General features: G+C 38.6%; 2 protein-coding genes across 3 annotated transcripts in view; one reads left to right on the top strand and one right to left on the bottom strand.

Moving 5' to 3' along the window:
- Positions 1–27409, top strand: neil3 (nei-like DNA glycosylase 3). Of its 2 annotated transcripts, none has more exons than XM_062039735.1 (10): positions 1–229; positions 364–476; positions 4726–4860; positions 11763–11976; positions 15918–15992; positions 16160–16326; positions 25067–25230; positions 25573–25963; positions 26162–26306; positions 26406–27409. In XM_062039735.1, the coding sequence occupies exons 1-10, from the start codon at positions 125–127 to the stop codon at positions 26487–26489; spliced, it is 1593 nt and encodes a 530-aa protein (XP_061895719.1). In that variant the 5' UTR covers positions 1–124; the 3' UTR covers positions 26490–27409. The 2 variants fall into 2 exon arrangements, with proteins under 2 accessions (XP_061895719.1, XP_061895718.1); XM_062039734.1 differs by having other exon boundaries at positions 26371–27408.
- The window catches only part of aga (aspartylglucosaminidase), a 37576-nt gene continuing 36254 nt past the window's right edge, over positions 26645–27966 (bottom strand). Inside the window, exon 9 of the mRNA XM_062039736.1 lies at positions 26645–26867. Within this exon, the coding sequence (XP_061895720.1) occupies positions 26767–26867 (101 nt within the window). The 3' untranslated portion in view covers positions 26645–26766. The remainder of the gene's footprint in view (positions 26868–27966) is intronic.

Here is a 27966-nt window from a genome sequence, read left to right as displayed (position 1 = left end):
ACTTCCGGAAACACAGCGTACCGCGCATGCGTCAAATTGAAACGGCTGTGGCGGTAAAACGAGACACCTCCTTGCTAAGCAGTCAACAAAACATTGTTTTTACCAAAACAATCTGAAAGCGAAGATGGTTGAAGGTCCGGGGTGCACATTAAACGGGGAGAAGATCCGCTCGAAGGTCCGTAAAGGACAAGAAGTGAAAGAGATGAGAGGCGGCATGTTCACGGCGAAGGTATGTCTTATGTAATGCGGCTTCATCGCCGTGCTAATCGCTCACTAGCTTAGCGACATCAAGTAAAAGACATTCAACTAAAGTTCATGTCTCAAACTATAAAGTCGTTTAAAAACGAGAAGTGTCTTTCGCAGGGAAACGACACGGAGAGAAACAACGCCATCCACCGGCTGAAAGGTTGTCAGTACACCGGCGTGGACACCCTGGGGAAAGAACTCTTCTTGTATTTCGGTGCAGACACGATAAGGTATATATATATATATATACATATAATATAATATAATACATAATACATATGCACTTTGATAACACCGACTCGGTCACTTACTGCCCTTACGTCATTGTTTGCCAAATCTAGTCCCAAACAGTCTAAAAGTCTTGGCCACAACATTAGGTACACTTGCACAACAGGGGGGGCGTGGCTGCAATCCAGATATCGGTCAATATAGTCGATATTATGACGATTGGATCGATATTAGCGTACTGAGTTCGACATTTTTTACTTACTGTTTTAACATTTTCTAACTATATATATATTTTTAATGTAATAATTACCTATTCTTCTGTTGTTTGTATACTTTACATACGTTTTGCGTGATACTGTCATATATTGTATATATTATATAAAAATATATCATATAATACATCAGTATATGTCATATACTGTGTATATAATATGTAAATATTACATATATTTTATATTGCTACTACGGTACACTTTTAGTCTACTTTATACCTGCATTATCCTTTCTAACTGAGCTACTATGTATGTATGTATGTATGTATGTATGTATATATATATATATATATATATATATATATATATATATATATATATATATATATATATATATATATATATATATATATATATATATATATATATATATATATATTACCGTTCAAAAGTTTGGGGTCACCCAAACAATTTTGTGAAATAGCCTTCATTTCTAAGAACAAGAATAGACTGTCGAGTTTCAGATGAAAGTTCTCTTTTTCTGGCCATTTAGAGCATTTAATTGACCCCACAAATGTGATGCTCCAGAAACTCAATCTGCTCAAAGGAAGGTCAGTTTTGTAGCTTCTGTAACGCGCTAAACTGTTTTCAGATGTGTGAACATGATTGCACAAGGGTTTTCTAATCATCAATTAGCCTTCTGAGCCAATGAGCAAACACATTGTACCATTAGAACACTGGAGTGATAGTTGCTGGAAATGGGCCTATATACACCTACGTAGACATTGCACCAAAAACCAGACATTTGCAGCTAGAATAGTCATTTACCACATTAGCAATGTATAGAGTGTATTTCTTGTGCTGCCCACTGCTCCCCTCACCTCCCAGAGGGTGAATAAGGGGATAGGTCGAATGCAGAGGACACATTTCACCACACCTAGTGTGTGTGACAATCATTGGTACTTTAACTTTAACTTTAAAGTTAAGACTAGTTTAAAGTTATCTTCATTGAAATGTACAGTGCTTTTCCTTAAAAAATAAGGACATTTCAATGTGACCCCAAACTTTTGAACGGTAGTATATATATATATATATATATATATATATATATATATATATATATATATATATATATATATATATATATATATATATATATATATATATATATATATATACAGGCAAACATTATTTTATTTTGAGGCAGGGGCTCCAAAGCATGCCTGCATTGGCGGCAAACTCCGTAGCTTGATAGCTTGTTCACGCCAGCTTTCTGAGACTCTTATTTTGTCAGCGCATGCATGATGAAGCAGCGCTTTTATTGTGAAGATAGGAACTGTGCATTCAGTCTTTAAAGTTTTGACGGCAGGTACGGCGTGAGAGCATGTTGAAATAAAAGGTGTTTCTCACCTTCCTGTCGGTCATTTTTTCTTAATAATGATGTGGCAGCAGCCAGCGTCATCTCAAAAGACCCTCGGGTGCCGTGAATGTCAATCAAGTGACGCTAATTTTTAGGTCTATTTTTTTTTAATGCCTGACTGGCGATCGACTGGTAGCTCGCGATCGGCGTAATGGGCACCCCTGGTATAAAGTGTTTAGCACCCGGATGTGGAGCCATCAAGGAGGGAATCGCTTGTAAACATTGCGGTGAAAGTGAATGGAATGATAATGTCAAAGTCAAAATCCGTAAATCCGGGTAAGTCCGTGTCAGAAGATGCTGAAACGCCACAAACACTCGCACAACTTTTCAAGGATCAACTTAATCCCCCATAGGAGTGTTAAGTGGGTAAAGTGGCGCCAATTGCTGAAGGAGATCAATATGAGATGTTTAGTAGTGAAGTCATAATATTACTTACAGTAAGCACACATTAATGTTTATGTGCTGTTAGTGTACTCACAGCAGTAAAATTATTTAAAAAACAGACAAACCTAGAATTATCTTATATTATTTCTATTATTCATACCAATATTTTCAGGTCAGCTTCTCATGCCTAATATTTTCTCTAAGTTCATACAGCAAGTGACATTAAACGCCATGAAGGTTGTCTGTTTGTATACTCTCAGTTTATGGTGGGGTGAGCAAAGCAAAGATTTGCGAATGTCATGCTTAAATTAAAAACTAGTCCTTGTTTGCAATATGTGTTCAAAAAAGTCGCAAAAAACAGGTAAAAATATATTCATACATACCAGATACAAAATGAGCTGAGCAAATTTGAATATTATCTACATCAGGGGTCACCGACCTTTTTGAAACCAAGAGCTACTTCTTGGGTAGTGATTAATGCGAAGGGCTACCAGTTTGATACACACTTAAATAAATTGCCAGAAATAGACAATTTACTCAATTTACCTTTAACTCTATGTTATTATTAATAATTAATGATATCTACACTTAATTGAACGGTTTAAAAGAGGAGAAAACAAGAAAAAAATGACAATTAAATTTTGAAACATAGTTTATCTTCAATTTCGACTCTTTAAAATTCAAAATTCAACCGAAAAAAAGAAGAGAAAAACTAGTTAATTCGAATTTTTTTGAAAAAATTAAAAAAATAATTTATGGAACATCATTAGTAATTTTTCCTGATTAAGATTAATTTTAGAATTTTGATGACATGTTTTAAATAGGTTAAAATCCAATCTACACTTTGTTAGAATATATAACAAATTGGACCAAGCTATATTTCTAACAAAGACAAATCATTATTTCTTCTAGATTTTCCAGAACAAAAATTTTAAAAGAAATTCAAAAGACTTTGAAATAAGATTTAAATTTGATTCTACAGATTTTCTAGATTTGCCAGAATAATTTTTTTGAATTTTAATCATAATAAGTTTGAAGAAATATTTCACAAATATTCTTCGTCGAAAAAACAGAAGCTAAAATGAAGAATTAAATTAAAATTTATTTATTATTCTTTACAATAAAAAAATTAATTTACTTGAACATTGATTTAAATTGTCAGGAAAGAAGAGGAAGGAATTTAAAAGGTAAAAAGGTATATGTGTTTAAAAATCCTAAAATCATTTTTAAGGTTGTATTTTTTCTCTAAAATTGTCTTTCTGAAAGTTATAAGAAGCAAAGTAAAAAAAATTATGAATTTATTTAAACAAGTGAAGACCAAGTCTTTAAAATATTTTCTTTGATTTTCAAATTCTATTTGAGTTTTGTCTCTCTTAGAATTAAAAATGTCGGGCAAAGCGAGACCAGCTTGCTAGTAAATAAATACAATTTAAAAAATAGAGGCAGCTCACTGGTAAGTGCTGCTATTTGAGCTATTTTTAGAACAGGCCAGCGGGCTACGCATCTGGTCCTTACGGGCTACCTGGTGCCCGCGGGCATCGCGTTGGTGACCCCTGATCTACATTATTCACATCCAAATTCTGTTTTGAGGCTTGCAAGCCATAATCGCCTTCTTTCTTTTTAGACAATCGCTCTGTATGCACTCTGTTTTTCACAAATGTGTGCAGATGCAGTACTACTGTAGAGGTTTTTATCTGTTTGCTCAATTCTGACAGCCGCAAAAACACTGCAAAAGTTAACCCTTTAGCTTTAGCAGAGATGCTAACAGTCCCTTTCACAGACAATATATTGTTGTGCTTTCCTCTACCATTGCTGACGTTCTGCTTGATACATGAAAGCACTTGACACTGCACCTTTTACAAGAATAGTAGCTTTGACTTCACATGCTTTTGTCGTAGTTACCGTATTTTCCGCACTATAAGGCGCACCGGATTATAAGGCGCACCTTCAATGAATGACCTATTTTAAAACTTTGTTCATATATAAGGCGCACCGCATTATAAGGTGCACCGCATTATAAGGCTCACCACATTATAAGGCACGTAGAATAGACGCTACAGTAGAGGCTGGGGTTGCGAGACCTGTTGTGGCTCAATATTGGTCCATATATAAGGCGCACCGGATTATAAGGCGCACTGTCAGCTTTTGAGAAAATTTGAGGTTTTTAGGTGCGCCTTATAGTGTGGAAAATACGGTAATTGTGTTCTTTCAAAACTCGTCTTTCTCTTCTTCTAGAGTCCACTTTGGCATGAATGGCTCGATGCGAATCAACTCTGCTGAGAGGAAACACAGCAGTGGCTCACTCCCAGTACTGGAAATACACCTGACTAATGACACCGTGTGCTTCTTTGACAGCACTGTGGAAATGAGGTAAAAGGGGGACACTAGAGTAGACTGATTGAGGTCACACAAGTTCAACTTTGAGGTTCTTTGGCCAAGTACTCTTCTAAATTACAATTACTAGGATTACTAAAACACTAGAGCACAGGTGTCAAAGTCAACGGCTTGGGCCCAAATGTGGCCCACCAACGGCTGGAAATAATGTCTGTGGAAGTATTTTCTGGCTGAATGTATTTGTTCTTTTAACTTTGACAGAAGAAATCACTGCATATTAGAGCTAGGAATCTTTGGTCACCTCATGATTTGATTCGATTCTGATTCTTGGAGTGATGATTTGATTCAGAATCATCCATCCATCCATCCATCCGTCCATCCATCTTCAACCGCTTATCCGGAATCGGGTCGCGGGGACAACAGCTCCTGCAGAGACCCCACAGACTTCCCTCTCCAGGGCAACATTAGCAACTTCCTCCTGGGGAATCCTGAAGCGTTCCCAGGCCAGAGAGGAGATGTAATCCCCCCATCTGGTCCTTGGCCTGCCGCGGAGTCTCCTCCCAGTGGGACGTGCAACGAGGACCTCCCTAGGGAGACGCTCGTGAGGCATCCGCACGAGATGCTCGAACCACCTAAGCTGGCTCCTTTCCAAGCGAAGGAGCAGCGGCTCTACTCCGAGTCTCTCTTGGTTGACTGAACGTCTCACCCTATCTCTAAGGGAGATGCCAGCCACCCTTCTGAGGAAACTCATTTTGGCCGCTTGTATCCGCGATCTTATTCTTTCGGTCGCGGAAGTTGCCAGCTGAGTAGAGTTCACAAAAGCTACCAGTGATGAACGCCACCTCCTCTATGGGCGTGAACCCTCAGCCCAACGTCTGAAGTCAAGGAGAAGCTTCCTCAGCAATGTCCAGCCCCTAACAACATCTCTGTAAGAAACCAGACTCCAGTTATGGACACAAAGACAAGAGAAAGAACTCCCTCCTATTGACATGGTAATCCCCCCTTCTGAAGACCTGCCCCCCAGGTCAGAAACACCATGGGTCCAGTGGAAGACACTAAACCGTCTGAGAACAGGGACAGGGCAATCAAAAGCTACTATGGCCAGATGGGGCTACAAAACCGGCCCAACCACCTGCGAATGCGGAGAAGAGGACCATACAATGCAGTTCTGCCTTGTCTGTCCTTTGCTACCCAACCAGTGCAGCTTAAAAGATCTTGCAGAGTTCAACGACAATGCAAAAGACTGTGTAAAGAAATGGGAAACTGTCATATAACCACATGCTTCAAAGACACAAAAAGAAGAAGACAATTATTTCGGTCATAACCCACACTTCATGACCATAGGTGAGAGTTGGAATGTAGATAGCTCGGTAGACCTAGAGCTTTGCCTTCTGGCTCAGCTCTTGTTGCGGCAGAGAGACTGCAATACTGCCCTAGCTGCTCCGATTCTCCGGCTGATTTCCTTCTCCATCTTTCCCTCACTCGTGAACAAGACCCCGAGATATTTAAACTCCTCCACCTGGGACAGGGTTTCGTTCTCTACCTGGACTGTACAAACCATTGGTTTCCTGCTGAGAACCATGGCCTCAGATTTGGAGATGCTGATCCTCATTCCAGCCGCTGAACACTCGGCTGCGAACCGATCCAGTGAGAGCTGAAGGTCACGAACCGAAGGTGCCATCAGGACCACATCATCTGCAAACAGTAGTGAAGCAACCTTTAGCCCCCCGAGACGTATACCCTCTCCGCCATGGTCACGACTCTGCCTAGAAATCCTGTCCATGAAAATGGGTGACCCGGAACTATGTAAGGCAGGGGCGTTCAACTCCCTGAGGCTTTATACAAGCCCACATACCATTCAGAATCAATTCTTGATTAAACATAATGCTCGTACTATATTTTTTGGTGAATAAATTATAACAACAAACATTTCAAAACAGGGTTACAGGTTGCAAAAATTCCTTTTGGCTGCTGATGCAATGTTGGCCTAAAAAACTTATTTTAAAAAATGTTATTTACAAAAATCACATAATGTTAATCAAATAAACGAAAATAGAGTAACTCCAACACAATCCTAACTTTAAAATACTTAAGATAGAAATTTACAAAGTAATTTAGAAAAACAAAAGAAAAACTTGTAAAAAAAACCACCAGTATTATTATTAGTACATTTCTCCGAGACTGCCAAATAACGTCATTGAATAATTTGCATAATCTGCTATGATGATATGATTTTCCTAAAAAAATGTTTCGTGACTGTTTTTTTCGCGACTCTCCTTAGTTTTATCTTGCTTCTAAAAGTGTGTTTTAACTCCTGTGCAGCACTTTGTGAAACTTTTGTTTTTTAAAATGTGTTATATAAATAATGTCAATTGGATTGGATAAAAAAGGTAAAAAAACGTATACATACATTTAAAAACAAATCTGTTATTATTAATTAGTATTAACCACTTAAGGCCTAAGCTTTTTGTTTACATGCTTTTTTTTTATTTCTCTTTGCTATTTGGGCTTATTGGACCCTAATTAGAATAAAAACTAAGAATCAACTTTTGATATGATGTACTTAGTCCATAAGTACACAAACGTGTACTTCATGTTTAGTAACATGCTAATTCTTATTTTTACACTTTTTTTTTCCAAATTCCATTGTATGTTATACTCTTCTGACACCACCAGATGGCAGTATAAGTGTCCACATAAGTGGCCATAAGACCCCAATTCAGTAGTGTACACAATTTTGGAAATAAGAGCTAAAAGGTGCTGTCCACGCATGTGGCCACTAAGGCCTTTATTAAGATACATTTTTATATTGTTTTGCCATATTTCCAATTGTTGTTGTTCATTGTACAATGTACTTTGAGAATTTTTCAAGTGTCATTCTAGAGACTTTTAATGACTTAAAAAAAAAGAGGAAACTACTAGCAACAAATCTAATCTTCTTCTGGCGTTATTATAAAATAGAAACTAGTTATGTCCCTCGATGTCCCTGGCGAAAGAGGCGAGCTGCAGCAAGCATGACGTCAAACTCGCTTTGCGCTGTTGCTCTTAAAAGCCGCCTCTGTCCTCTTAATATATGCAGATCAGTGTCCCCGGGTATATCTGGTTCTGTCCACATCACAGACACGCTGACAACACTCCAGACAATGGCGTGCGTCTTGTTTACATCCGGGTTCGGCAGCACTGTTTTCGGTGGTCGAGTTTTCGGTTACCAATCCATCCATTTCCTACCGCTTGTCCCTTACGGGATCGCGGGGGTGCTGGAGCCTATCCCAGCTTCACAAGGTACTTATGACAAAAAATTATATCTCTCTGCAATTATCGCAATTAAATTTGAGTTAACTATAAACAAAATGCGATTTTAATCGCAATAAATATTTTAATTGGGGTCTTTCTGTATGGCGTTTGCATGTTCTCCTCGTGACTGTGTGGGTTCCCGCCGGGTACTCTGGCTTCCTCCCACCTCCAAAGACATGCACCTGGGGATAGGTTGATTGGCAACACTAAATGGTCCCTAGTGTGTGGATGTGAGTGTGAATGTTGTCTGTCTATCTGTGCTGGCCCTGCGATGAGGTGGCGACTTGCCAAGGGTGCACCCCGCCTTCCGCCCGAATGCAGCTGGGATAGGCTCCAGCACCCCCGTGACCTCCGAGAGGGACAAGCGGTAGAAAATGGACGGATGGATGGATATATACCGTATTTTTCAGATTATAAATCGCTCCGGAGTATAAATCGCACCGGCCGAAAATGCATAATAAAGAAGGAAAAAAACATATACCGTAATTTCCGGACTATAAGGCGCACCTGACTATAAGCCGCACCAGCTAAATTTAGGGGAAAATACAGATTGCTCCATATATAAGCCGCACCCGACTATAAGCCGCAGGGTTTTGATGTGTAATTAGCGTAGTATATAGGGGTTCCTGCTACCACGGAGGGGATTGTCGGGACAGAGATGACTGTTTGGGAACGCAAAGCGTCCCATTTATTAACAATAAATCTTTCAATCATTCAATCAAACTTTCACATCTTTGACATGGCGAACAGCATTCGTGCAGAGTACAAATAATACAACGGTGCAAAGTGCTCGCCTGTACGTTATCAAAATAACCAGCCTACCGGTATATGAAAAGTCAGTCTTTAATCATTGTGTCATCGTCTTCCTCCTGCGTACTAAAACCACCGAAATCCTCTTCGTCGGTGTCGGAGAAGAACAGGCCGTAAATAAGCCGCACCCTTGTATAAGCCGCAGGGACCAGAACGAGGGGAAAAAGTAGCGGCTTATAGTCCGGAAATTACGGTAGAAGTCGCACTGGAGTATAAGTCGCATTTTTTTGGGGAAATTTATTTGATAAAAGCCAACACCAAGAATAGACATTTGAAAGGCAATTTAAAATAAATAAAGAATAGTGAACAACAGGCTGAATAAGTGTACGTTATATGTCAATTACAGTTTTCTGCTGCATATTTCACTACTTCCAGCTTGTAACCTGCAGTATATGATTTTCTTTTTGGTGCCATTTTTGTTCAGCCCTTCTCAGTTTTTATAAGTTACTGCCAAATGTTGAAATGATCAATTTTCATAGGTGCGGAAGTAGTAGCAGGTAGCATCTTTTTTTTCACAATGCACTTCTGCCATGACCAGCCCCCGCCAAATTTTTATTGGTTGACGTGTGTGTGTGTGACGATTGCTGATGTACGCCTAGTCTGTTACGTGAATGAGATAAATAATATTATTTGATATTTTACGGTAATGTGTTAATAATTTCACACATAAGTCGCCCCAGAGTATAAATCGCACCCCAGGCCAAACTATGAAAAAAACTGTGACTTATAATTAGGGTTGGGTATCGTTTGAATTTGAACGATTCCGGTTCCGATTCTTTGTTTCGATTCCGATTCCTGACAATTCTCGATGCCGATTCTTTTAAGAGGCAGGGTCAAAAAAAAGTTTAGGATATTTTAAATGAGCTAGCTAACCTACAGTCTTTCTGAATGAAATAGTCTGACATTCTCCATCAATTTTAATTCTATTAACTTTTTATGAACTTTACTATACATTCCTCACAGGGCTTTTTTCAACTAGAATATAAATATCAAATCTATGAACTTGAATATAAATATTATAAATTATGAATACATTTTCCCAGGGGTACACTTTCCTCAAGAGAGCTTTATTTTTGAAAACCTCATGAAAACACATTTACACATAAGTGTATGATGCTGCAGGAAACCTCATGAAAACACATTTACACACACAAGTGTATGATGCTGCAGGAAACCTCATGAAAACACATTTACACACAAGTGTATGATGCTGCAGGAAACCTCATGAAAACACATTTACACACACAAGTGTATGATGCTGCAGGAAACCTCATGAAAACACATTTACACACAAGTGTATGATGCTGCAGGAAACCTCATGAAAACACATTTACACACAAGTGTATGATGCTGCAGAAAACCTCATGAAAACACATTTACACATAAGTGTATGATGCTGCAGGAAACCTCATGAAAACACATTTACACACAAGTGTATGATGCTGCAGGAAACCTCATGAAAACACATTTACACACACAAGTGTATGATGCTGCAGGTACTTAAAAATGTTACCGTGCTCCCACTGATGGGCTAACCTGGTGCAGAAAAGCAAATAAACAATAAGAAACAACTTGCAAAACCCAGTCCAGATTAGCAGCAGGTGCAGTATAAAATCAGAGACAGTTCTTGTTTAGGAAAATGACCATATCCGCCTTCTCAGGCAGGATGCGTGAGCGTTCTGGACAGATAGTGTCTCCTGCTGTGGAAAATACACGTTCGCTGGGTGTGGAAGAAGCTTGAATGCATAAATAGGAGAAAGCGAGATCTGACAGCAAAGGATAAGTCTTTTGTTGGTTCCACCGGACCACCACCATGTAGCAAGGTCGTCAGACATAAGTATCAGTGGAACGTTCTGGTACATCTGCAGCTCTCTCTCCACTCGTTTCTTGATGGACATGGAGCTCTGTTATTTCGCGGTTATTTTTTTTTTTTTTATAAAGTAAAGCCACACTTTCGACCGCCGACGCCCGCTATCCATGCTTGAGCTTGACTGACTCGCTCGGCTATGCTAACACTTCCGGCGGTGGGCGCTTCTTCGTTGGTGTTCAGCGGCTTCTTCTTCCGGTTCGGCGGACATATTTTTTTCCGGTCGGCTGACTGGGTATCGAAAATAGGAATCGAAATTTAAACTTTTGAACGATTCCGGGAGAATCGGAAAGTTAGTCCCGGTTCCAATCGATACTCGATACTCGATACCCAACTCTACTTATAATCCGAAAAATAGGGTATATAATACATTTGATTTTTTGAATTGATTCTCAAAAATCATGAATCGATTTAGAACCAAATAGATAAAAATCCAGATTTGGATGTAAATAGTTTTTGGGGGCCATATCTTTAAAACGTTATTATTATCTTTGCATGCAACAAGATATTCCAAGTATTTTTTGATTATGAAAAATAAATGCTGTGCATAAATATCTGCATGTCACCTTGACTTACGATTTCAAAGCAAGTCTTTTGGTAAAAATTATTATATTCTAACACAATTTTCTATGCACATTTACTGTTGCAAGCGGCCCTCTTAAGGCAGCCATAATTGCCCACACTAAAAAAAACGAGTTTGACACCCCTGCACTTGTGCTACGCCGTACGGGATCTTTGACTACTGTCTTTGCAAGAGTTTCCTAAAAACAGCAGTGTGGTCCTGTCATATTTGCGACCATTGATTTGTTCTATATGATAATAACGAGTCAGAGGTCCAGCAGTGACTCGGAACAGACTTTGCAAGCAATTTGGGAACTTCCACTGTAAATAAATAAATTCAGCAGAAGCCTATACACACACACACACACACACTCTTGCTGACTGTGCTACTTGTTTGTGCTTCCAGGTTGACAGACGACTGCGAGCAGAGGCTGAGAGCTCTTCAGGCCCTGGATGTGTGCTCCCCGAAGTTCAGCTTCATCCGCTCAGCGGAGGCAGTGAGACGGCGCGGAGGCAGGATGCTCTGCGACGTCCTCCTCGACCAGGCCGTCATGCCGGGAGTCGGCAACATCATTAAAAATGAAGCCCTGTTCGACGCGGGCCTGCACCCGGCCGTGAAGGTACGCTGGAGCTGACGGATGGTGTGCAGCCGAGAAGGGGAGATGAGTTGGGAAACGCGAGACAACCTCCTCTCGCACAACTTTCAGCTTGTGTTTTATCAAGTGATGCATCGCATTGGGAGGGAATGAGGCGAAGGCAAAGAAAGAAATGCAGTGCAGCATTTGCCTCCTAACATTGCAAAATAAACTGAATTTATGCGTAATAGATGCTTGACAAGTGCAATAGCGTTCAAATTATTTTCTAAAAGGTGAGACAGCAATACCTCCACCATACTCTGGTGTAATTAGGCAATTCTTTGTCTTTCCTTTTTTGTTCTATTTTTCCACCCTTTTGGTTGATTTTGCTCATTGGATATACTGTACTTGTATTAGGTACAACATGCTCAGCCAAGTATTAATTTAACTAAAATCAGCTTTATGGAAGGATCAAAAAGAATGAAAGAAAACCACTCTTAAAGTGCTGCAGTTCTATATCATTGTGAACTGCAACCACAATATAATTGCATACAAGGTTGTCCCAAGCCGTATGGAATTACCGTATTTTTCGGAGTATAAGTCGCTCCGCAGTATAAGTCGCACGTGCCGAAAATGCATAATAAAGAAGGAAAAAAACATATATAAGTCGCACTGGAGTATAAGTCACATTTTTTGGGGAAATTTATTTGATAAAATCCAACACCAAGAATAGACATTTGAAAGGCAATTTAAAATAAATAAAGAATAGTGAACAACAGGCTTAATAAGTGTACGTTATAGGACGCATAAATAACCAACTGAGAACGTGCCTGGTATGTTAACGTAACATATTATGGTAAGAGTCATTCAAATAACTATAACATATAGAACATGCTATACGTTTACCAAACAATCTGTCACTCCTAATCGCTAAATCCCATGAAATCTTATACGTCTAGTCTCTTACGTGAATGAGCTAAATAATATTATTTGATATTTTACGCTAATGTGTTAATAATTTCACACATAAGTCGCTCCTGAGTATAAGTCGCACCCCCGGCCAAACTATGAAAACAACTGCGACTTATAGTCCGAAAAATACGGTATATTAGTTTTAGAGATGTCCGATAATATCGGTCTGCCGATATTATCGGCCGATAAATGCGTTAAAATGTAATATCGGAAATTATCGGTATAGTTTTTTTTATTATCAGTATCGGGTTTTTTTTGTTTTTATTTATTTATTTTTTATTTATTTTTTAAATCCACATAAAAAACACAAGATACACTTACAATTAGTGCACCAACCCAAAAAACCTCCCTCCCCCATTTACACTCATTCACACAAAAGGGTTGTTTCTTTCTGTTATTAATATTCTGGTTCCTACATTATACATCAATATATATCAATACAGTCTGCAAGGGATACAGTCCGTAAGCACACATGATTGTGCGTGCTGCTGGTCCACTAATAATACTAACCTTTAACAGTTAATTTTACAAATTTTCATTAATTACTAGTTTCTATGTAACTGTTTTTATATTGTTTTACTTTCTTTTTTATTCAAGAAAATGTTTTTAATTTATTTATCTTATTTTATTTGATTCATTTTTTTAAAAAGTACCTTATCTTCACCATACCTGGTTGTCCAAATTAGGCATAATAATGTGTTAATTCCACGACTGTATATATCGGTTGATATCGGTATCGGTTGAGATCGGTATCGGTAATTAAAGAGTTGGACAATATCGGCATATCGGATATCGGCAAAAAGCCATTATCGGACATCCCTAATTAGTTTGCATCTAAAATGACCAATATGTGTGTTTACTTGTGTAAAGCTGGACAGCCAGTTGACATTTAAATGTTCTAAAAGTTCGATCCCCGCTTCTGCCATCCAAGTCACTGTCGTTGTGTCCTTGGGCAAGACACTTCACCTTTGCTCCCAGTGCCGCTCACATTGGTGTATAAAAGTGAATGAATGTTTGTTACTTGGAGGGGCCATAGGTGCAAATTGGCAGCCACGCTTTTGTAGGTCTGTGGCTACAAATGTAGCTTACCACCATCATAGTGTGAATGTGGAGTGAATCAATGATGTTCTCACTTCTCTGTGAAGCGCTTTGAGCGTCTATAAAAGCGCTCTATCAATCTAAAAGTCTAATCCATTGTTACAAAACGTCTACATGGTAGGCTGAAGGCTACTGTGAGTCAGCAGCTACACAACAGCTTAGCACACAAGCTAAACATTCGTAATTAGTGTCCTTAATTGAACAAAAAAAAAAAAAGAAACGTGACATTTGTCGATATAAACAAGTATCAAATAATTATGGTTGCATATTTACACATAGAAAGTCTCAGAGGCAGAAATGTCTTGGAAAGTATCCAGTAACAAACGTGTCCGCATCATCCGATTCACTGCGTCTTTAGGGTAACTTGATATAAAGTCGCTTCGAGGTGTCGCAAAAAACAACAACAATTAACCACTCTACTTCAACTTAAAAACAGCGTAAGTCCATTCTGGACGGTTAATAATAAATAAATTAGTGTTTATCTGAATCGCGATTCTTATTCATTCCGATTCTAAATCGATTCATAATTTAAAAAAAACATTTGTTTACATTTTTTTTTAAGCCATTCACCCACCCCTATATATATATATATATATATATATATATATATATATATATATATATATATATGTGTGTGTGTGTGTATATATATATATATATATATATATATATATATATATATATATATATATATATATATATATATATATATATATGTATGTGTGTGTGTATATATATATATACACTACCGTTCAAAAGTTTGGGGTCACATTGAAATGTCCTTATTTTTGAAGGAAAAGCACTGTACTTTTCAATGAAGATAACTTTAAACTAGTCTTAACTTTAAAGAAATACACTCTATACATTGCTAATGTGGTAAATGACTATTCTAGCTGCAAATGTCTGGTTTTTGGTGCAATATCTACATAGGTGTATAGAGGCCCATTTCCAGCAACTATCACTCCAGTGTTCTAATGGTACAATGTGTTTGCTCATTGGCTCAGAAGGCTAATTGATGATTAGAAAACCCTTGTGCAATCATGTTCACACATCTGAAAACACTTTAGCTCGTTACAGAAGCTACAAAACTGACCTTCCTTTGAGCAGATTGAGTTTCTGGAGCATCACATTTGTGGGGTCAATTAAACGCTCAAAATGGCCAGAAAAAGAGAACTTTCATCTGAAACTCGACAGCCTATTCTTGTTCTTAGAAATGAAAGCTATTCTACAAAATTGTTTTGGTGAACCCAAACTTTTGAACGGTAGTGTATATATATATATATATATATGTGTGATTGTATATGTATTTATTTATATATAAAATGTATATAATGTATATTATTTATATATGTATCTATCCAACCAAAAATAGTTTTTCTAACTTGTAACCTGTTTCATTATTATAATTATTATATCAAATGCGAGAAATGTGTTGAATCGAGAATCTATTTTGAATCGAATCGTCACCCCAGGAATCAGAATCGGATCGAATCGTTAGGTGCCCAAAGACACCCCTACTCAACATTGTTCTCTGTTCGATTACTTTCACCTGCTCGAGCCATTTTCAACATCCCACACTAAAAAAAAAAATTTAAAGTACGAATGATTTGCTCTGATATCGAAATAAAATTGTTATCAGCCAATACTCAAGACTCCAAAATCTGTATCATATTGAGAAGTGAAAAAGTTGCATTGGGACACCCAGCTTATATAACACATGTCTTTTATTTGTTAGGTTGGTTAGTTACCAGGGTTACGCAAATAAAAGTATCAGATTTTCGCATTTGTAAAGAGGTAATGCAGGGAATGCCTGTGCTTACCATATGTACAGAATGTATAGATTTTCTAGATATGAGGTGGGGTTTTTTATGTACTATGTATTGAAACTGTATTTCTTGTGGTTGCTTCTTCCTCAGGTTGAGCAGCTGTCAGAACAGCAGGTCCACCACTTGGTGAAGATGACGCGTGATTTCACTCTTCTCTTCTACAAAGTGAGACACCGGCTGCTCGTACCTTGTGACATTCATTTTTGTTTCTATAGTTCATTTTTAGCTGATACTAGAAAATCCTCCACTCGAGTGTATGAGTAACAAGCAGGCAAGTAAAGGTAAATGTTATCACCCCCCCCCCCCCTATCTTTATCATGTTTTCTTGGCAGTGTCGCAAGTCTGGCTCTCCCCTGCACAAACACTACAGCGTGTACAAGCGCCCCCAGTGCCACCTGTGCGCCAGTGCCATCACGGTTTGTCGTCTTGGCGACAACGGCAGGATGACGTACTTCTGCGACCGCTGTCAGAAAGCGGATGCCGGAAGCGTTAATGTCAGGTGGGAACGCCGTTTTACTTTTTTTTTTTGCAATTGTGTAGCGCAGTGTTTTTCAACCTTTATTGAGCCAAGGCACATTTTTTGCGTTGAAAAAATGCGGAGGCACACCACCAGCAGAAATCATTAAAAACGAAACTCAGTTGACAGTAAAAAGTCGTTGTCGCAATTGTTGGATATGACTTTAAACCATACCCAAACATGCATCACTATAGCTCTTGTCTCAAAGTAGGTGTACTGTCACCACCTGTCACATCACACCCTGACTTATTTGGAGTTTTTTGCGGTTTTCCTATGTATAGTGTTTTAGTTCTTGTCTTGCGCTCCTATTTTGGTGGCTTTTTCTCTTTTTTTGGTATTTTCCTGTAGCAGTTTCATGTCTTCCTTTTAGCGATATTTCCCGCATCTACTTTGTTTTTATCCTTCTTCGTGGGGACATTGTCGATTGTCATATGTTCGGATGTACTTTGTGGACGCCGTCTTTGCTCCACAGTAAGTCTTTGCTGTCGTCCAGCATTCTGTTTTTGTTGACTTTGTAGCCAGTTCAGTTTTAGTTTTGTTCTGCATAGCCTTCCCTAAGCCATATTTGCCAACCCTCCCGTTTTTAGCGGGAGAATCCCGGTATTCAGCGCCTCTCCCGACAACCTCCCAGCAGAGATTTTCTCCCGACAAACTCCCGGTATTCAGCCGGAGCTGGAGGCCACGCCCCCTCCAGCTCAATGCGGACCTGAGACTGAGTGGGGACAGCCTGTTCTCACGTCCGCTTTCCCACAATATAAACAGCTTGCCTGCCCAATGACGTCATAACATCTAGGGCTTTTAGAGAGTAGAGTGGACAACTGCGCACACAACAAGGAGACGAAGCAGAAGAACGAGGAAATTACAGACATGGCGACGCCGTCGACGAGCAAGATGAAGAAATACGCTTGCAAGTTCCAAAACGAATGGAAACAAGAATTTCAGTTCATCCAGGGCAGTTCGAAGGGGAAGGTGTATGTTGCCTGTAAATATGTAGAACAGACTTCTCCATTGAACACGGTGGCCGAAATGATATACTCATCATGAACGGAGAAGTTAAACAAGACAATACTGCCATCTAATGGATAGCCACCGGAACACTGAAATTCAAGTATTTATTTTATGTAAATAAAATAAATATATACATATATATATATAGCTAGAATTCACTGAAAGTCAAGTATTTCATATATATATATATATATATAAATGAAATACTCGAGTTGGTGAATTCTAGCTGTAAATAACCAGGCCCCCAAACACGCCTGTTGCATAATATCCCTCGGCACACCAGACAACATCTCACAGCACACTAGTGTGCCGCGGCACAGTGGTTGAAAAACACTGTTCTAGATGACTGAGTGATTCTGATTACACTGCAAAAAGTCAGTGTTCAAAACCAAGAACAAAAAAATACAAAAATGAGGGGTATTTTATTTGAACTAAGCAAAATTATCTGCCAATAGAACAAGAAAATTTGGCTTGTCAAGACTTTCCAAAACAAGTAAAATTAGCTAACCTCAATGAACCCAAAAATACCTTAAAATAAGTATATTCTCACTAATAACAACTGCACTACTATACGAGTACGTATTCTCTATTATGTCATTGAAAATAAAACAGCAAAGTCCATTTGGCTGTCATCTGTTTTAATATGAGACACAATTGTGTCAAAGTCATGATTTTTTTTTTCATGCTTGAAATAAGAAATGATTACTTTAAAAAAGTAGTTTTATACTTGTGAGTGTTGATGACACAGCTTTGCAACAATTGATATTCTAGTTTCAAGCATGTTTTACTCAATATAGCTCATCAAATCTCAGCAACAAGCTGTAATATCTTACTGAGATCATTTAGGACCAACGCACTTAAAACAAGTACCGTATTTTCCGCACTATAAGGCGCACCTAAAAACCTCAAATTTTCTCAAAAGCTGACAGTGCGCCTTATAATCCGATGCGCCTTATATATAGACCAATATTGAGCCACAACGGGTCTCGCAACTACGGGATGCATAACGTAACCCCAGCCTCTACTGTAGCGTCTATTCCAGGGGTCACCAACGTGGTGCCCGCGGGCACCAGGTAGCCCGTAAGGACCAGATGAGTAGCCCGCTGGCCTGTTCTAAAAATAGCTCAAATAGCAGCACTTACCAGTGAGCTGCCTCTATTTTTTAAATTGTATTTATTTACTAGGAAGAGAGACAAAACTCAAATAGAATTTGAAAATCCAAGAAAATATTTTAAAGACTTGGTCTTCACTTGTTTAAATAATTTCATTAATTGTTTTAGTTTGCTTCTTATAACTTTCAGAAAGAAAATTTTAGAGAAAAAATACAACCTTAAAAATGATTTTAGGATTTTTAAACACATATACCTTTTTACCTGTTAAATTCCTTCCTCTTCTTTCCTGACAATTTAAATCAATGTTCAAGTAAAAAAAATTTTTTTATTGTAAAGAATAATAAATACATTTTAATTTAATTCTTCATTTTAGCTTCTGTTTTTTCGACGAAGAATATTTGTGAAATATTTCTTCAAACTTATTATGATTAAAATTCAAAAAAATTATTCTGCCAAATCTAGAAAATCTGTAGAATTAAATTTAAATCTTATTTCAAAGTCTTTTGAATTTATTTTAAAAATTTTGTTCTGGAAAATCTAGAAGAAATAATGATTTGTGTTTGTTAGAAATATAGCTTGGTCCAATTTGTTATATATTCTAACAAAGTGCAGATTGGATTTTAACCTATTTAAAACATGTCATCAAAATTCTAAAATTAATCTTAATCAGGAAAAATTACTAATGATGTTCCATAAATTATTTTTTTAATTTTTTCAAAAACATTCGAATTAGCTAGTTTTTCTCTTCTTTTTTTCGGTTGAATTTAGAATTTTAAAGAGTCGAAATTGAAGATAAACTATGTTTCAAAATTTAATTGTCTTTTTTTTCGTGTTTTCTCCTCTTTTAAACCGTTCAATTAAGTGTAAATATCATTAATTATTAATAATAACATAGAGTTAAAGGTAAATTGAGCAAATTGGCTATTTCTGGCAATTTATTTAAGTGTGTATCAAACTGGTAGCCCTTCGCATTAATCACTACCCAAGAAGTAGCTCTTGGTTCAAAAAGGTTGGTGACCCCTGGTCTAATCTATGCGCCTTATAATGCGGTGCGCCTTATATATGAACACAGTTTTAAAATAGGCCATTCATTGAAGGTGCGCCTTATAATCCGGTGCACCTTATAGTGCGGGAAATACGGTAAAACACTCTAACATAAAATCTGCTAAGTGAGAAGAATTATCTTATCAGAAAGAAAATAAGCAAATATCACCCTTATTTGAGATATTTAATCTTACTTAGATTTCAGTTTTTGCAGTGTAGGACACCAAAGGCACCTTATACTGTATTGCTATTGACTCAGCTCTCTGCATTTTACAAACACAACAATAAACATAAAAACAATTGTTATATTAAACATTATTTGCATACATTTTGTTCAACTTTGCTGCTGTGCTTTATGAACAGGCTATGTAGTCGATTTACCTGTGGATAATGTATTTAATGATTTTCTAAGTGGCACCAAAGGAGTAGTTTGTGAATACTGTACATTTTAACATCTTACATTTTGACATGATAAAACAACACAGCTTTGGTGCAATTGCCAGTCTTTGTAAGAAAAAAAATAAGCCCGGGAAGCTTCCCAGCTAGAACATTCCAGCTCCGAGGGGCCATCTTTGCAGGCAGATGGGCCTGGCAGGGCGCAGGAAGTGTGTGTGGAAAGTGTGTTTGCCAGACAGGGCGCAGGCTCAACGCCTCCTGGCTGGCGTTTGAGCAGAGCTTAGCGCGGGCTTCCCGCCCTGAAGTCCTTACAACACATTACACATCTGATCCAGCAATCTGCGAGCAAAGTTTGCTGTCCTTCCCCCTTACCCACCTCACCACCGTCTATTGGTGGCGCCGAGCGGCCTTCTTGTCAAACATAGCGAAGCTTAGTGTCGCAGCGCTAATGTGTGTGTGCTCGCAGCATTTAGACGCGACACGCCGCCTGCTGGTGCTTCCTCACCAGCTGCTGCAACTGCTAATGTTTACTTTTCTTCCTGCTGCGGTCTTTATTAGGTAGCTGCTCTTTTTGTCCCACTTTCAGTTCCTAAGTAGGAGGATTCACATATACATGAATCGAGCACATATACACTAAATAAATAAAGAATACATTTCATTCGCTCACACTGCAAAAAGTCAGTGTTCAAAAACAAGAAAGAAAAAAACAAAAATGAGGGGTATTTTATTTGAACTAAGCAAAATGATCTGCCAATAGAACAAGAAAATTTGGCTTGTCAAGACTTTCCAAGACAAGTAAAATTAAAGCTGCAAGCAGCGTTGGTCGGGTCCGCATTTTGGCAGGTGCTAGTCCTAGGTGTCCCAATACTTTTGTCCAGTGGTAGTCCTGAGTGAGACCTACATAGAGGTTTTTGTTTCGTGTCTCTACGATATTCGTACTGGGAGTTAGAGGAAGTTGTGTCTGTGTTTTTTTCCTAGGTGCTGCGGCACAGTGGTTGTTTTCTTTGAAGGCGCGTAAAATCACAGCAGCGGAGCAACTTTAGTGCTGCGGGTCTTTGAAGGCACGTAAAATCAAAACGGTAGCACTTAACGAAACGCCGTCGTCAACTTTTAATCAGAAGGGTTCAATCTCTCTCCTGTAGTAGTTTGAAGCCGAAACGACAAACGCGCTCAGAGGAGATGATGTTTGGTGACCGGTTTTAACAAAAATGTTGTTTTGAATGAGGGATTGCAAACTTCCTGTTGATTTTTGCTGAAGGATGTCAATCTATGAAATGTAGGTCTAGGTGAGACCTACATAGAGGTATTTGTTTCATGTCTCTAAGACGTGCCTACCGGAAGTTACAAGCAGTTTTGTCTCTGTTTTATTCAAAAATTGCGCTAGAGCGCAATTTTGAGTTTTGGGGTTCGGTTTTTTTTTTAGATCGCAATTTCCACCAGTCCCAATGTGTGTGAGAAGTTTGGTGAGTTTTGAAGTATTTTAAGGGGGTGAAATTACAGCTCAAAGAGGCAAAAATGAGTGTTTTTAGTACATTTTTGTCTTAAATGGGAAATTGCCAACTTCCTGTTGGTTTTTCCCGAGGATGTGTCATTATGAGTTGTAGGTCTAAGTGAGACCTACATACAGGTTTTTGTTTCATGTCTCTACGACCTTCCTAGTGGGAGTTACAGGCAGTTGGTTTTTGTTTTTTCCTAGGGGGCGCCAGAGCGCAATTTTGATTTTTAACTTCAATGAACCCAAAAATAGCTTAAAATAAGTATATTCTCACTAATAACAAGTGCACTTTTCTTGGTAGAAAAAAAAAGGGAAACCTTTTTGCTCAATATGTTGAAAAATATTCTTAAATGAAGTAAATGCTAGTGCCATTATCTTGACATAATGATATGCGCTCGGCATTACATTTCTTAAAACCAGCAAACTTATACTAAAAACTAATGTATTGTTCTTAATGGGAAGGCAACCGCTTGTTACTCTCGGGGTCTACTAGCCGCTCAGGCAAATCATATTGTCTAAAAATGCATTTTTCCATCGATAACATGACATCATCGCGCCAAGTGCGTGCCTTTTCAGTCAATTAGTGCGTATATATACAGCCTGGCCGCCGGCCAAAAAATTTTTAATTGTAATTTTGAAGAATTCATCTGAATGTGCATGAACTATTTCTGTTCAAAATAGTTTGAAATGTCACATGTGAAATGTTTAAATATTAACAGTCAGTTTACTGTACTGTGCCAACTGTACTACTATATGAGTAAGCGTTTTCTATTGTTTCATTGCAAATAAATCAGCAAAGTCCATTTGGCTGTCATCTGTTTTAATTATGAGACACAATTGTGTCAAAGTCATGAATTTTTTTTTTTCATGCTTGAAATAAGAAATGTTTACTTTAAAAAAAAGTACTTTTATACTTGTGAGTGTTGACGACACAGCTTTGCAACTGTTGATATTCTAGTTTCAAGCATGTTTTACTCAATATAGCTCATCAAATCTCAGCAACAAGCTGTAATATCTTACTGAGATCATTTAGGACCAAAACCCTTAAATCAAGTGAAACACTAACATAAAATCTGCTTAGTGAGAAGAATTATCTTATCAGACAGAAAACAAGCAAATATCACCCTTATTTGAGATATTTAATCTTACTTAGAGTTCAGTTTTTGCAGTGCATGGCTGATTGTAGCTGCCTAAACTGCAAAGAGGAAGGCAATGAACTGGAAACAGTTGATAAATGAAGAGAGGCTGTTACTTTCTGGATTAGACAACTCTTCACATAGAACATGTTTATTGTTCAAGTTTAATAATGATTTGGAACACATGCGAAGGTGGAAAGGACTGTTGAAAATAACAGTGGTGAGGACCAAACTGCTCAGCCAGCATTAATACCACTAGTCCTGGACCAATAAAGTGTGCTGGACGATATATCGGCCCACAAATGATTGCTGACAAGTGGTGTTATTGTGGCATTATTTTGAGGCCATAATTACACAACCATATTGTATGATAATAATAATAATATGCAAGTAACATTTTAAATGCAGTAAATCTTTTATTTGTCATTAGTATGTTTTACTATTGTAATTAGAAGGTGATGGAGGTTTAATTGGTGCTACGGGTGCATCTGTTAAAAGCAGCCTCAGAAACCTTGGGGTTGTGTTGGATCAGTCCAAGTCTTTAGAGGGTCTTTGTCGTCAATTGACCAAAAACTGTTTCTATCATCTCAGAAATATTTCTAAAGTGAGAAATTTGTTGTCAAAATTGGGTCTCCAAATGATCATTCACACGTTCATTTCGTCTCGCATTGACTATTGCAATTCTCTTTTCAACGCTAAGGAGACTTCAGACTGTACAAAATGCGGCTGCCAGACTTTTGACAGGTGCACCCAGAACAGTCCATATCACCCAGTTTATCAGAGTTTATTGCTGTTTTCCTGTGTGTAGTGTTTTAGTTCTTGTCTTGCGCTCCCATTTTAATGGCTTTTTCTCTTTTTTTTGGTATTTTCCTGTAGCAGTTTCATGTTTTCCTTTGAGCGACATTTCCCGCATGTACTTTGTTTTAGCAATCAAGAAGATTTTAGTTGTTTTTATCCTTCTTTGTGGGGACATTGTTGATTGCCATGTCATGTTCGGATGTACTTTGTGGACGCCGTCTTTGCTCCACAGTAAGTCTTTGCTGTCGTCCAGCATTCTGTTTTTGTTTACTTTGTAGCCAGTTCAGTTTTAGTTTTGTTCTGCATAGCCTTCCCTAAGCCTTAATGCCTTTTCTTAGGGGCACTCACCTTTTGTTTATTTTTGGTTTAAGCATTAGATACCTTTTTACCTGCACACTGCCTCCCGCTGTTTCCGACATCTACAAAGCAAATGGCTACCTACTGATATGGAAGAGTATTACACGGTTACTCTGCCGAGCTCTAGACAGCACCGACACTCAACAACAACACATCATTTGCAGACTATAATTACAGGTTTGCAAAAAATATTTTTAACCCAAATAGGTGAAGTTAGATCATGTCCCACGGCACACCAGACTGTATCTCACGGCACACTAGTGTGCCACGACACAGTGGTTGAAAAACACTGGGCTAGAAGACTGACTGCAGTGTTTCCCATAAACTGCCAAGATACCTGTGGCGGTGGGGGCATGGCTATGGGCGTGGTCACCATGACATCGAGTAAATTGCATAATGTACTACAATGATATGATTTTCTCTAAAAAGGCTCAAAAAATGTATACTTACTAATTAATAACAACAGTTTTGTTTTAAACGTCCATCCATCCATCCATCCATTTTACAATATAATTACAACACTTTATGTACATATTTATATACAGATTTGAACAATAAGTTATTCACTGAAATATATGTATTAATTGTGGTTCTTCCAAAAAATATATCTTATAAAAATATAAAAGCTAAAATGTCTCTTAAAGCTCTGCCCCTTTAATTAGTGCATACTAAATAATTTAACTTTAGCCTACTACTACAACCATATTATTTACCAGCAACATAAAGTGAAACAGAGGCAGAGGTGTCCTGCCACAGTCAGTAACAAATAAACAGAAAACAGTAGTGGTGGTAGATAGACACAAAGCTTCATCAAACATCTGATCCACTGAACAAAGAGCTCCAAAAATCTTGATCCTACACTTCTCTTTTGTAAAGTAAATCTGAACAGCCGATATGGGCATCTACATCAACTATATGATTTGCCTGAGAAGCTTGACAGGACACAAAGAAGTAAAAAAAAAAAAAAATTAAAAATTAAAAAAAAAAAAACATTTTTTTTTTTTTGTGGCGGCCTTAGTATTTTCGTGGCGGGCCGCCACAAATAAATGAATGTGTGGGAAACACTGGACTGGCACTGATTCTTCACTAAATGTAAGGACACTGCGGTGAGCAAACTTGTCCAAAACATTGCACCATAGCGAACAATAAAACACCTTTTTTAGGGGGTTTTTTGGTGAAAAGTATTGACATTATGGCCGAAAAATCCAAACATTAGCTGCACCATTTATAAGCCCCAAGCTTCAACGTGTAGAAAAAAGTAGCGTTTTATAGTCTGGAATTGATTGGAATTCCTGCAGTATTTGACTATTTACCCAATTCTATTTTAGTGACGAACATTGAACTCATTTCTTTGTCCATCTTCTTTTTCTTTCCAGCAAACTTCCTGTCAGGAACAGTCTGATCGGCTGGGTCAGCAGCAGGGGAGCCGATGAAAAGGTAGCAAGGAAGGAGGAGGAAGACTGGGCCTGTCACCTGTGCACCCTCATCAACCGGCCCAGCGCCAGAACCTGCGACGCCTGCCTCACTCCGAGAGCTCAGGGTGAGCGCATAGTCTCCACCAGCCTGGTTGTTCCACTTCCACTCCCAGACATGCTCCCTTGTGTGCCATGCCTTTGAAATATTCCACACAATGAGTAATTATCTCTTTTATCGTGACGCGAGCATTAATTTTGCCACTCGGACTACACTTCTGGGAGGCAACGAACTGCATTTTATTTTCACACATCTACCATAGTTACATTTATTATATGCGCTGAGCCGCACCAAAATTGCCCTAAAGGGAGGAGTTATGGGACCAGAGGACTTGCAGGAGTGCATTAAAATGTTGGCTGGTGTTTTTTTATTTGATAAGTGTGCATGTAACAACGTGAATTGTTTTCAGTTCAACAAGAGGCCACCGTCACTGATGGATCGCCGCCGCCCTCCACCAGTCTGGTGAGGTACCCCTGCGCTGCCTTCAAGAAGCCTCAGGAGGAGCGCAAACTCAACTGGCGCGCCGCATTTGGGACTTCCACGCTGATTTTCTCAGACTTGAGCGAGAAGCCCAGGCCCGCAGACTCCCCGCTCTGCAGTAATTTGAATTCTTCGCCGCCCGAGCGAGACGGCCCGTTTAAATCCGGCACCTGCCGAGGGACGCCGGGCCCCAATTACGCCTCTGGTGGCAGGCAGAGGCAGCGCGCCCAACCGCCCGGTGGGGAAACGCTGGCCTCGTACAGTCAGCCGTCGAAGAAAATGAAAATTGATCACAGTCCTTCTCCCGGTAACAAGTCGAGGTGAGTGAATCGCTCTTCACAATAATAAGACAAATTCTTTGCAGCCTCCCGTGATTAAAACAAAGTGCCACAGCGCAGCAGCGTTATTTGAAAAGTTGCAGGGGATGAATCATGCAAATACTCCCGACAAGTGGCGTGTCTGAGGGTACTTAGTCAAGTTTTATTTCAGACATAAGACACTTTTATCTCCTCTGACAGTGCGCCGGGTGCCACAGCCCCCCTTTGTTGTGCATCCCACGGCCGCCCAGCTCTTCTCCGAGTGGTCCACAAGGACGGGGACAATAAGGGACGACAGTTTTACGTCTGCTCGCTGCCTAGAGAGGCACAGTGTAAATTCTTTGAGGTGAGAATGAAACTCGCACACTTTGCCTGGAATAAAACTTAGTGATTCTTTGCATGTGTTGCAGTGGGCAGACTTGCACTTTCCTTTCTGTCACCACAGCAAACGATGCTTGATGAGGACCGTCCTCAAGCTCGGACCCAACAACGGCCGCAACTTCTACACCTGCAGCTTGCCAAAGGGTAAACAGTGCGATTATTTCCAGTGGGCAGTTAACGGACCGGGTGTAGCTATCTGCTAAATACAGTTTAAAAACAAAGCAGATGCATTGTCATTAAATATCATGGATACTCCCAAAACACATTTTCTGAATGAATACAAACAACCCTCTAAAACGACTGTTAATATGATTGACATATGTTTTTACACATTTATTAAAGGTTTAAATCAATTACAAAAAGCACAATCATTTATCAAACTGCAGCAACGTGGATCCGTGGTACATAGTGTCATAAAAACAAAATTAAAAGCAGTCCACAGACTTCAGGAGTGGCACATTGGACTCTGCGTTTGACACCATGTAGTGAAACTGGGTGAGGCCAGGGACCTTGTTGCACGCTGCACCTTTTTTTTTTTTAAAGAGAAAAGAGGAGAAATCAAATTAAGGTTGATTGGCAACACTGTAGACAGACTTTTATTACTGACACTTCATTCCGAACTCATAGTGGATGTTTCTGCTCATGCTGATGACTTTGTTGTTAGTTATTGTATTGCACTAAAGACTTCTGCACTTTCACCCTTTTATTTCACACTTAAACATCTTAAATCACTAAATGTTAGTGAAGTATGTGCAACTAATATAAGAAAACTTAGTTTATTCTATAAAGCCTGGCTTCTTAACCTAACTTTTCCACTACAGACGGGCCCATTCAAATATCACCACTGAATTAGTAATCTAATGGGGTTGTTGATTTTCGAATGAATCGTGATTCTTTCTTGTAACAATTAAAAAAAATAAAAAATCGATTTAAAAAAATATATATATATTAGGGGTGTAACGGTACACAAAAATTTCGGTTCGGTACGTACCTCGGTTTAGAGGTCACGGTTTGGTTCATTTTCGGTACAGTAAAAAAACAACAAAATGTAAATTTTTGGGTTATTTATTTACCAAATTTGCAAAATCTTCCACCAAAAATATTTTTCTTAGTGGAATATTTGATGTGAAGTAATGGGAACCTTGGATAGGTCAATAATTCATAATAACATTGATTTTGATTCAATATTATGTTTTGAGCAATGACAGTTTGAAAGAAAAAAAACAGCTTTGTTTTATTAGTCAACATTGCAACTTTTTCTAAATTACATTTAACCTTTAAGCTTTTTTATTTCACTTTTGTTATGTTTTTGTTTTTTTTAATAGTATTTTTAGAATGTGCCGTCGGCCTTTAAAACATTAGCTGTGGGTCGCAAATGGCCTCCGGGGCACACTTTTGACACCCCTGCTACAGATAATAAAAAATGTAATCTGATAAATCTATGGATAAAAAGCAGAGCCTGGCGACGCATGCGCGTTTATCATAACTCTCTCGCTCTCTCAGTCTCTGCCCCTCCCTCACCAATGCTGCTGCACGCACAATTTGTTTTGTTTTTAACCCCTTCTTAACCCTGAACGTACATTGAAAATACACGCAACCTTAACTCAAAATGCCAGACATTTGAG

The sequence above is a fragment of the Entelurus aequoreus genome, linkage group LG28 (assembly GCF_033978785.1).
Source record: "Entelurus aequoreus isolate RoL-2023_Sb linkage group LG28, RoL_Eaeq_v1.1, whole genome shotgun sequence".
Classification (NCBI taxonomy): domain Eukaryota; kingdom Metazoa; phylum Chordata; class Actinopteri; order Syngnathiformes; family Syngnathidae; genus Entelurus; species Entelurus aequoreus.
This window is presented reverse-complemented; position numbering and strand designations above follow the sequence as displayed.

Bases quoted from the DNA above. Each gene is read 5' to 3' on its own strand.
- neil3 (XM_062039734.1), top strand. From the start codon at position 125: ATGGTTGAAGGTCCGGGGTGCACATTAAACGGGGAGAAGATCCGCTCG. The intron at 11,977-15,917 runs GTACGCTGGAGC...CTTCTTCCTCAG, and splicing joins GCCTGCACCCGGCCGTGAAG to GTTGAGCAGCTGTCAGAACA. The intron at 16,327-25,066 runs GTGGGAACGCCG...TTTTCTTTCCAG, and splicing joins GCCGGAAGCGTTAATGTCAG to CAAACTTCCTGTCAGGAACA.